This window comes from Siniperca chuatsi, linkage group LG14 (genome assembly GCF_020085105.1).
Source record: "Siniperca chuatsi isolate FFG_IHB_CAS linkage group LG14, ASM2008510v1, whole genome shotgun sequence".
Classification (NCBI taxonomy): Eukaryota; Metazoa; Chordata; class Actinopteri; order Centrarchiformes; family Sinipercidae; genus Siniperca; species Siniperca chuatsi.
The window spans coordinates 15,126,256-15,138,239 of record NC_058055.1 but is presented as its reverse complement, the minus strand read 5'-3'; the positions used below and the strand labels follow the sequence as shown (position 1 = coordinate 15,138,239).

General features: G+C 40.1%; 1 protein-coding gene across 2 annotated transcripts; it reads right to left on the bottom strand.

Annotated features, from left to right (window-relative positions):
* Positions 1–260: 260 nt before the first annotated feature.
* LOC122888875 (serine-rich and transmembrane domain-containing protein 1) lies at positions 261–10,747 on the bottom strand. 2 transcript variants are annotated; one of them, XM_044223866.1, is made up of 2 exons: positions 10,622–10,747; positions 261–2,486 (listed from the first exon to the last, which is right to left on the bottom strand). In XM_044223866.1, exon 2 carries the CDS (start codon positions 2,459–2,461, stop codon positions 2,129–2,131), a length of 333 nt encoding a protein of 110 aa, XP_044079801.1. In that variant the 5' UTR covers positions 2,462–2,486; positions 10,622–10,747; the 3' UTR covers positions 261–2,128. The 2 variants fall into 2 exon arrangements, with proteins under 2 accessions (XP_044079801.1, XP_044079799.1); XM_044223864.1 differs by having other exon boundaries at positions 261–2,483; positions 10,622–10,741.
* Positions 10,748–11,984: the final 1,237 nt, after the last annotated feature.

Genomic DNA, 11,984 nt, shown 5'->3' with positions numbered 1-11,984 from the left:
AATGTGTTTGAGCTGAGCCTTTTCCAGGTGTGAATTGTTAACTGCATGTATCACAAGTTGCTGTAGACGTGTTGTGTTCATGTACTAGGAGTTTCAGTTAACTGGATATGTTCAACGTGTAAGAAAGGAAGAAATCATTAGTGGCATTCATTTAACCCATGGACAAAAGTCAGATTGGCAGTCACAAGGTATACAGGACAGTAAATCATGCAAGGTAAGGTAAGGTATCCATGTTAGTATAAAGACACAGGTCACTCAAGTTGGAAATGAAAAGAATTTTAATCTACTTTGTATCTTCACTGAATAATGTCTCTGTGTTTGCAAGGCTGAAAATAGGAGCTTTTAACTCAAATGGCAAAACAACATAATCACGGGATTTAATCTGCACAGTATTTTTTTTTAACATCACCAGACTAAAACAATTATTTTACTTCTTGGTTAACTTGAAAACAAATCTTTTAGTGATTATTTCAAATGTGCATCTTTTGTGTTACATTAAACCAAAAGCTTCTGGACATAATAACCTCTTGACTGGTGTGCATGCAGATTCATCAACAGCTGAAATAATGAACCATTTTTTTTTGTGGAAACACTAAACATTTTGTTATCTAAATTTAGGGATGAAACTAGAAACATATCATTATGTTCCTTGCTTACATCAGTTTCTTAAATTGTGTGGGTGCATCCAACGCATATACATTTACAATCTATTAATTTACTGCTTTAATTTGTGGATTATACTACATGAATCCTCCAAGGTGTTTATATGAAAAATCCAACCATTAAAGATCTAATCTATAATACAAAATGTGAACAAGCTGACTATACATGGGGGAACCGAAGAGTTTGGCTGATACACCTGAAATGCACAGATTAATGTGAGAACAAAGAGGATTTGTGAAAAAGAACACTGACAGATCTGACTCCTCGTTTTGTTCAAGGCTTCGTAGCCGTCATCACTGCTCTCTGAGCCTTCAGGGTTCTTTAGTTGTTATTAAATTTTGGGAAAATGTGTCACAAAGATGAATGAAACTTTTTCAAATAATTTGTTCTGACTGTGTGGTGTATTTTTGTTGCCATGTCAAAGAAACTATCTCACAGCATTAAAATATAAATGATGTATTTTGAGCAGAAACGGCCATTACTGTAGCTTAAGCCTGGAATACAGACAAGGCTGACAGCTGCACACAGCGCTCGTGCTTAAGTCACTATGGAGACTGTAATCAGACGCCATATGAGCTGACAGGCAAGAGGAGAGTAATCCGTTACGCTGGTAGACCTGTCTTTCAGGGCCAGAATTTGATCTTGTTGTGTATGCCACTTTTGACCTGCTCTGCCTGTAGCTGCAGTCAGAGGCTGACTGCCTGTCAGTAGTCTAAGACACAACCCTCATTTCCTTCTCGCCTTCACATCCACAGCAGGGTGTTTGTGCAATATCCTTTCCCCAGACTTTGGGGAATCATTTTGGTGTGTGTACAGTTTTTAAGGTATCTGATTCTTTCTTATGGTAAAAACAAAATGAAGTTACAGCATCCCAAAGTCTTACTGAACAACTGAGGCACAAGTATGCATTTCTGTACCAATTAATGGCCTTTAATATTATTGGAAATCTGATTTTGAAATGTAGTCGACAGACATTATGAGACATGCTGTACAAAGCATCACTTGAAAACAATGTTATTTGTTCTACAGTAAATATGACACAGCACAGTACAGGAAATTAATTTTACAAAAATGAATAGGAGAGATAATAGTTCCTCATTATGCTTGTTCCTGCAGAGGGAAAGCAGTTTGTCAGGTTCATTTGTCTTGATTGTTGAAATAAGGCTCAGAAGGGTTCAGTCACACACACCCCTCAAGACCTCTTCATCACATTGTGAGCTATATTTCCCCTGTGCCTACGCAAATAGCATGGACTCACCAGACTCAGTGGACCATCGGGATTAGAATATGCGTGCATGGAATGTAATGCCATTTCGTCTTTGTGACTGACGGATTGTTATTGTGTTTGTATGTCACAGTGAGGAGGTGCTGGGCCTTTATGTGCTTTGTGTGTGTGCATGCTTGCCTGTTGCATGCATGACTACATACATGTCTATGTGCCTGTATGTTCCCCCTCCCGACTCCCTCAGGTGGACAGTGAGGAGATGGTGGACCTCTGAGACGAGATGCTACAGATCTCCATGTTGGTGAAGGAGCTCCCTCCCTCGCTGCTGCAGTCGGGAACAGAGGAGGAGGAGGAGATGATGTTCTTCAGCCTGTGGAGGGAGATGATGAGCAGTGTCAGCAGGAATACCAGCAGGCCGAGGAAGAGCCACACGTAGACATAAACGTTGCCCTGACGTCCTGGTGACGAGGCGGCCGCTGACGTGGAAGCAGAGGTTGGGGAGAAACGCAGGAATGTCCCATTGTCTATTGGAGAGATACCAGTCTCATTATGGTCCACCAAAGGGACCTCCATCCCTGACGTCCTGGCTGACGTTCTGCTTAGATTTGCATGAGAGAAAAAAAAAAATGCGTGTGAGATTTATTGTGAAACAACAGAAAGACACTGACACATTCATAATTTAAATGACCTGTAGGAGAAATTCTCTTTTGTCTGTTGAAGCTGCCAGGGATTTAGTTTTTCCCTCCAGGACACTTCAGCATGGCAGATGCTTGCTGACACAAGAGCTTTCACCCACATCTTCAGCTTTGGCAGAGATTAAGAGGAAGGCAGAGAGCACTTCTGCAATTCTGCTTCAGGGCCAACTATTCACTTCGAGAGGCCCAGATGCACAAGAGACTTCCCTTAAATAATTGCAAATAATATTTTCTTTTAGCCCTCTTGGAGCACCAGATGGAGAATTTGGGAAAATTAAGAACCACCAAATTGACTTACAAATACTGCATTGCCCTAGATGGTTAACCTCACCCATCTGGCATTAAACTGCAAAATAAATATCTGAAAACACTTGTTTTTGAGGCTAAACAGATTATAGACTGCAGATAAATAACTTGGAAAAAGATATTTGCAGCAAAGAAACAGGCAGGTACAATCAACATGCCATGTTATGTTATAATGTACGAAATCTGTATGAAATACCCATAATCATGTAATATACTATCACTGTATGTTCTTAGTCAAAGTATAAAAAGGTATATTTCACTATAAACAGAATATGATTCTTTGAAGTGGGGGGTTACAGAATTGTTACCTGATCACTAAAAATGTGTGCAATGAATAAATGTATAATGCATAAGGATGAGTTTCTGGCTAAAAACAAAAAATACAAAAAAACCTATGGATGCTGGTCTGTTGTGGTGGCTGTTATTAAGAGTTGTTCACATGGTAAAGTCAGGGAGCATGACAGACCGAAGGAGCTCTTCTGACCAGACTGTGATGAAGAGTAACAGCAGGGGGAGTGCTTGTCTCATTGAATGCCTGTCAGGCTTGGTGCCTGGAGCTGCTGTACGCTCATAAATGAAGGCATCCTTATCTGATGAAATTAAACTCCTCATAATCAGCTTTCACAAAGACAGCTGAGAGCCAACCCTCCTCTACCACATATTAAAACTGCTAATAATGTTTCACTGCAAATTACTGGCATGGCACAAAACTGACTAGAAGATGTGACTGAGCATTGTCATGTAGAAATGTTCACAGTCTTTGTGTTGGTGAGAGACAGTGGGAAAGGGAGAGCAAAGGCTGTTTTGTATTTGGGTTAGGCCAGCCCTCTGTCTTGACTTGATCTATGACAGCAGAGAAAGACACTTCAAAGGGAGGAATAATTGACCATGAACAGAATGAAAGCAAGAGGTCAGCACACACTCCTCTCCTCACAGTGGTGTGTGCTAATTTCTCTCTTATCTGCCAGCTCTCTCCTCATTCTTCTCCATTTTATGGTTATGCATTTCACCATGGACCGTATGTGTGCTTTGCCACTTTACATTCAGGGAAGTGGAGTAAACTATATTCATTGTACCTTCTCCATGAGCCTTTGAGCTGCAGTAGCTGCATGTGTGGCCCCCATGAAGACCATTTTCAGTACATTTGTAAAGAACAGGACGGTATAGTGTGAAGACTGGTTTAGAAAACACTAAATGCATATTAGAAGCCCCCCATTTCAAAATGTGGACACTTTGTAGTTTAACTGTACTGTATTTACTGTGTGTGTGTCTGTGCTAGAGCGAAAAAAGTTCAGCAGAGGGCGTTGTGAGCTCAGCTGTGTCAGTGGCTATTCAAGAGCGATAGTTGAGTGTTGCTGACATAAATATTGTCATAAATATGTTTGCACAGGTAAGAGTAGCCTACTATAATGGGACTTTTATCATGATAAAATACAGTATAAACTTTTGTAAACACTATAAACATTTGTTTAGGACAGAAAAAATACTCTGAATTTGAGTTTACATGCAAGGCTGGGATATGTGTATGTGTTGGAAGCACTAGCGATTAGCAGCAATTTGCAGGCTAATGTAGCTGGGTGTTAGCGATTAGCGTTAGCGTAAGCAATTCACAGGCTACTAAAAGTGTTATCTTTAGCTAATGGTCATTTGGAGTCACTAAAGCACGGTAAATGTTTAGTTAATGTAGACTAACCCTAGTAGTTTGTTTGGTGTTATTTTGTAGCTTTTTACTGTGACCTATAAACAGTGTTTTGTGTGTAGTTTGTTAAATTTAAGAATATTGCTAGTAGACAGGCTGTTAACTAGCAGAGTTAAACCTGTCAGCCTGTAGAGAATAAACCATGGATGTATTATTAGAACTTATTTCTTATATACATCCATGGAATAAACTAGTCAGATAGGCTGGAAAACTAGGTTTAGCTCATGTATTACCCAGCCAGCAGAGATAATAAGGCTTCATGGCTAGCGTGGCTACCTAGGTCATACAGTGAATGCAATGAAGGGGCACTATGTGATTTTCAACCTGTAGAACAGTTGATGGGAGAATCGTGTGGAGCATGGAGAATTCTGCTCATGCAGGTCTAAAAATATGTTTATTGTTTGATATGTGTTTTTTGTACTTTTGTAGAGAACATGGTGCTGCAGAGTACACATGTCAATATTTACTGTTATTGTGTAACTGTTACTGAGCATTTACAGTGAAGCATTATGAGAAGTTTAAAGCAAGACTGTTGAGGTTATTGCAGCCCCATTCGCAGTCCAGAACGATATCAGAGCTGATGCACATTGAGTTCAACCACAGATGATGATGTGAACAATGTTGCTGACTATTGTCTAAAATAAGTTTTGAACAAGTAAATCCTATAATTAAATGTGTTGCACCAGTTTGAATCCAGTGTTTCATTCTGAACCTGTGACACATGTCAATGTTGTTACAAAGCTTTTCTTAATCTTCTATTGAGTAATGTTGCTTTTGAAGTTTAAGCAAGCTACTCTGTCCCCAAACTCTTTTCTTCTCCACTTATTCATTCCCTTCCATTCTCGTTTCTCCTTCTCTCCGTTTGTCTCTCTCTGGATGGTACAGTTGACAAGAACTCTGCTCTCTTTAATTTGCAGCCCATTGTACCTTCAGGGAGATACACAGAATAATGAGGAGGGATGAGGCAAGATGCTCCCTCTTTCTATGATTGCATGCTCTCTTGCCCAAACTCTGTTTTCTTTATCAAATACTCCTAGTGGTCTTCCCAGCCCAATGAAAAACTGAGTTGAAGTATTGATATTCGCTGCACATGAGTTACCATTCTGCTATCTTCTAAATATTTATTTTTTCTGTTTTTTTGCCGTCCTCACTCAATCAACATACTTTCATTCAATTAATTCCTGAAATTATGTGACCGTCTGGATTTCAGGTATATTAACAACATATTCATCAAAAGTTTTAATTGCTGATAGTGGAGAAAAAGGGTCCACCTGTAATTTTGGATCTCCAAATTCCACCTCAATTTTACTCCTTAGGACTACTGTAATTTAAGCTCAAAAGGGGTCAGTCATCAGGAATGTCCATGAACATGACTCTGAGCCTCCGCCTGCTTGCTCACTCTGCATCTGTCTGCTCTTATTTCTTCTACTCTGCCACTTTTTCTTCATCTTATCCACAGTCTTTTTGTCGTCCCCTCCTACTCTTTCCTGCTCTGTATAGGTTGCTGTTGTTAATGATATGTTGTTTTGAAATCTGTGATGAAGCTTGTTCATTGTCAGCTGAAGTGGCTGATAATTGGGCTTAATGATGCTTTTTGTATCCAGGCAACAAGGTACGTTCAGTTTTTTTTCAAGCTAATCTACTTTAAGAGGGCAGGCCGTGCAGTCCCGCTGAGGCTGAACAGGTCAGACATACACATGCACACACACATACACCCGCCTACATATAATAAATACCGGTAGTTAGCCTATTTTCCTTCGGAATAGTTACCAAGGCTAATTGGGAAAATGATGCGTCTTTATTAGGAAAATTATATAAATGTTGAATTTATTTTTTATTTTTTACGTGTTGAGGTAAGACATATTGGATCTGAGTTTATTCTCGTCTCCAAATGGTCAGCAATCTTCTGCATTATGTGTTTCCTGCTGAGCAACACAGCCATGTGTCTGCTCTCTCTCGTTCGCTTCCCTCTTTAAGTGTAACCTAGCATCAGCGGTATGGGAGTGGTCAGCAGTTTTCTTTATTGCACCTGTAACCACATCCAACAGTGATGTCACCGTGTGCTGACCACACCTTGGAGTACACTTCTACATCACTGCAGCAAGGTCAGAAGTTAAACCATTGGTGGGTCAGCAAAATGAAGATTTTCAGGGGGTGTTAAGTCTCTGTTTTTCTTCGGTATGTGATGGGTCTGGGTTTTATTTTCCTCCTAGATAAAATGTTCTGCAATCATGCCTTACTTGCTACTCATTCAGCTGGATACAGTCACCAGCTGATCCTCTGTCTCCATGCTGATTCTCTCCACATCCCAAAGACTCTCTTGACTTTGGTCAGTGCTTTGGTCAGCTGAGCCTGAGCCTCCCTACATTTCTTTTCTGAGACTGAGCGAATAAATTGCTGGCTGTTGAAAATGGACTTAATTTCACTTTTTGTGCACTTGGTGCCTCATTTTTACCTCTCTCCCACTGAGCTGTAATCTCATTTGTTCTTGAGTATTTGTAACAAGAGCCATGCTTAACTTCAGCTGTTGCCTAACTCTAATGTTCTGTTTTGGGTCTTGGAGACCTCGGGTCCTCGTTAACAGCTCAAAAAAAAATATGCAACATTGTTTCATCAGCTTGATACTTCATGACTTTTCCTAATTTTATGAGGATTGCTTATAAACATTCATCAAATGTGCTCGCCCAGTTTGTGGCAAAAGGAATGGTTACAACTTCAATACTTTTATTGAAGTGGCTTTTATTGAGCTCAGAAGAAAAAACATTTGCCAAAATTTTTACATTTTTTTTTTTTACTCAACAATGAGGAAGTAATGCGAATGTCAAGAAAACACGAGGGTTAAGGTCTGACAGGGAGGTCCTCTGGTGGCTCTAAAACTCTGTGATGGTTACTCTTCTAGACATCAGCTCATACTGTAAGTTGAGCTAGCCACAGTTTGTAACGCTGAAGCAAGAAGAGCTTCCTCTTGCCCTGGACATCACCAGAGCCTGAGATTCTTTGACATGCATTTACTCAACTTGCATATATGTCCTTCCTTTACAACTTAACATAGAAGGAGTCTCGTCCCCTCAGCAGTCCCAGTCAGGGCCATGTGGAGTTCAGGCATTTTTCAAACTGTTCTGCCTTTCAGACTCCTTATTCTCCTGTTTCCTCCTGAATCTTCCAGCCTGGAGCTTATCAATGGGTTCTTGCAGAAGTGCTCTTCCTTTTCACTCTCAGCTATGACTTTTTTCTGATTATGTATTTCATCTTTTTCAATGTCAGCATTGCCCTCTCGGCTATGTCAAGAGCTTTTAATATATTCTGTATTGGCTATCTCTACTGCACACTCTTCAAACTGGGCTGCCTTGAGCACATTTCTCTCCATAAGTTCCACAGCTTTCTTCTCTCTCTGCTCCACCTTTGCTTGTTTGGTTTTGACTTGAGCTTCTGTTTTGCCCACCAGCAGCCTGTATCTATAGACAGTGAGCCTTGACTCCCAAATCTCCCTTTTGTCCTGAACGCCTTCCTGAGCTGCACAGTCTCTGCAAGTCACTCCTCAAACAATCTCATCCTCCGCTGGTGGAGTACGTACAGCAAAACTCCTCCTGAGACATTGTGCCGTGAAGCTTCCTCTGCTCCACTTTCTCAATCTGGTCCTCACCCTCCATCCTCCTTCATTTTCACATCATCTCCTTATAATCTTCCTCACTGTCAGTGTTGTCAATGTATATTTGGCACAATTTGTCTTATCTAATGTGTTCTGTCCACATAAATATCCTGTGCTTTTGTTGCCCTAATAATATGTATTTGTAGAAAGTCTTTAGTAAAGTGTGTGTTTGTTATGTGCATGCTGGGTTTTAATACTGCCTGACATTTGTTTTATTTAAATAACATTTGCTGTACATACCTTTGCAGTTTTATGTTCTAAAGGTGTTTGAAGTGTTAGAAAGTGATCAACTAGCTTTAATAATATGACAATAAAATCATACAATATAGTAATTATAGTTTGTTTTCAAAAACTAAATTTAAATTATTTGGTATTTGGTAGAGCTAAAACACATTTAATCTGTATGTTTTATTTTCGTTTATTCTGAAGATTCATGTGAGTCTGGTTTTATGTTTTTATTTATAAAATGTATTATTTTGCATAGGGCTTTTTTATATTCACAATAGCTTGTCCATTCAGGACCAAACATAGACAACCTTGGACTCTCAACTGTTTCGAATTAAAACCATGAGATATCTTTCGGTGACAGTGAAAAAAACCCAGGACATTACTGACATTTTTGCAGTCCATGCATGCAGAAAATGCAAATATTTACGAAAACTTTTAACTTCCCAGATAAGCATATTCTGTTGTCTGTGCAGTTCTGGTATTAGCTCTTCACTTCATGAATAATGGACAAGATCCATGTGTGGCAAAATGTCATGGCATTTGGGCCATATTCTGTGTGTGTGTGTGTGCGCACGCATATTTTCTCATACTGTATTCATACTACATGCCTAAACAGACAAAGACAAGCTGAGCCAATAGCAGAACTATTCATTTACATTCATGCATGGATGTATGGGAAAATACAAAAGATTCTCACATAGTGTATGCACACACACACACAGACACGCGTACAGTTTCAGTTCAGACAACAGATTGCCGGGAGATAAAAGTAGCATAACATATTTAATATATTATATTCTGAGCCAGATCAGCTGAAAACAGACCTGAGGCTCAACCACATGAATTCAAAATCGCCTCTGCAGCCCCATAATACCACAGATGACCCACGTTCGGGTCAGAGATATGCAGGAATGATGAAATTATGAAAAAAGTGATGTTTCAATATGCGTCAGAAGCTCTCACCCACTTTTTTTGGTAGCAAGACACCAAACAATATATTTCTCTCCAGATTGGATTGTTTCAGTATTTACTAAAGTAAGCAAGTATGCCAATAAATAACATACAAGACTCCAAATTTAGAAGAAGAGGTGGAATTTGAATTAGTCTACAAAACAATAAGCTAATGTTTTTATTCATTGCCTTTACATTTGAATGACAAAATCTCACAGTGCACCTGAGTGCACTTGAAGCCACACCAGGGGTCCAGCACCGCTGTTCAACTGTTAGCTGATTCTCTCAGATATTCGGTGCATGAAAGTAAGGATTTCAAAAAGCTAAATTGGAATGAGTTCTCAAAGGTGATGCAAAGGGCTTATTGTAACTGACAGAAAGGTAACATGAGTTAAAACCTGAGAAACAGTAATCATCATGGATAGGAAGTATTGGAAGGTTTTTTGGTCAGTGACCAGTGTGGATAATGAGCTCTTTTGCTTTGATGTCTGAGTGTTTGTTTGTGTGTGTGCGTGTGTGTGTGCGTGTCTGTTAGTTCATCCCTGTGGTGAAGTGTATTTTTACACCTTATTCTCATATCTGTTAATGACTCCTGATACTTCTGAGTGCATATGACAATAAATGTGATACTGTTAGTCTGTGTGCAGCTCATGTTCACTCTGTGTTTATTATGATGAACAGGGTGAGTCATACTATCATTTTAAACACAAACAAACCCTGCACTTGTTCTCAGTGCCCTGAAAGAACACTTTTATGTCCTCCTCCCATTTCCTCTCAATCTGGGGCTACAATTGCTTCACTCATCACTCACTCCTTCCCTCGTATTCTCAACTGTCACATAGAAAGCCCGCTTATTTCCCAAATCGGTGAATGAATGTATACATGAATTCTTCCCCTCTACTTTTACATTTATGTCTTTCTCTTCCTTCATTTTACTATTTCATCTTCCCTTTATGTCTTCTCTGTAACAGTGTTTGTTCTCTCTCTCTAATAATAATAAAGCTGTTGGCAACTGAAAGGAGACCGACACATCTGAGGTGAATAATGGCTCTTTGTATTCAGCAGGAATCCCCTATTACACATCAGATTAACACCGTCCCTGCTCTGTCTCCCTCTTAAAAACAATTTGGAAACATTTCATAAAAAAGCAGCCTGAAGCATCAGCATCATACATGAGATTGTTAAAAAGAGGAATAGTTACAGACCTTTTTATGTGTGAGGCAGCTGTTCCTTGCTCGCGTTCACGTCGTGCAGAAATCCATCCCGTTGCATTTGCTGTGCAAACCAGATCTGTTGCCCCTAAGATCTTCCCTATGAGCTCTCACTCTCGCTCCCCCCCCCCCACCCCCCCACCCCCCGTCATTCAGTGTGACACACACTCTCAGACGCACACAACACAGGCACTACAGCTGGAGTAGACACTGTCCTCTCTATGAATGGGCTCAGATTCAAAAGGGAACGCACACATGCACAAGATCTGTAACTGAGAGGCTGTAATGAATGATACTTTTTTTTAATTTGAGAAGTGGTAAGAAGTAAAGAGGAAGGGGAGTGGTGCTCACTCAAATTCCATCCCCTCTCTCTGCTGTGACTCCCTCTGTCTCTGCCCTCCCACTTTTCTCTCTGCTGCTCATCACCTTTCAATAATGATTACATTAACAGTCAAATCTATTGTCTTTTGTACTCTCGATTCGCTCCGAGCATTTATTCCTCACAGTTAACAACTTGTTCAGAAATTAGTTAAGATGGGCAGACAAATAGCTAGATCAATAGGTCTGCAGTGAGATAAATGGTTTTTGAATTGACCAATAAATCAGTATTTGTCATTACATGCACACCCTCCCACACACTATACACAATCAATCCTTTCTCATCTCTCTAGCGTTTGTGTGAGGGACATGGCCTGGCTCTCTGCTGTCAGCAAACTGCGTCAGTAGACAGTATCCAGTGGTGAGCAATAACCGGCTGCCGTTGTGCTGGCAGACTGAACTGCTCAGATGAGACCCCAAACCGGCATGATGAATGAGGAAGGGCGGCCCGAGAAGAAAAAAACAGCCTTGAACACCTCTCAATTTCTCAACGCAACTCTCCTCGCCTCTCTTCATCTTGAAGCTTGTGTTTTCACTTCCCTCTTTCGCACGCTCTGATCCCCCCTCCAAACAGAATCTCTGTTAACAGCAGCTAAGCGCATTTGTTCTGTAAAAAGTGCACAAATCTTTTTATACTAATTGAAAATGAACATATGCTGAAACAAATTACATATGAAACAAGATCATTTTCCCAAAATGCTTTCCGTATGTTTTTGGTGGAAAAGTTGGGGAGGTGGAATTAGTTTGTGGTGCTGACAACACTGATTGTATTTAAACAAGACTAGCAGCTCTGTGAGGCTGTACATAGGAACAGTGGTGCTTTGAGCTGTATGCTAACGTCAGCGTTAGCATGCTAACATGCTCACAGTGATGATCCTAACATGTTGATGTTTACCAGGCATAATGTTTACCCTGTTCACCATCTTAGTTTAGCATGTTAGCATGCTAACATGTACTAATTAGCTGTAAACACGAAGTA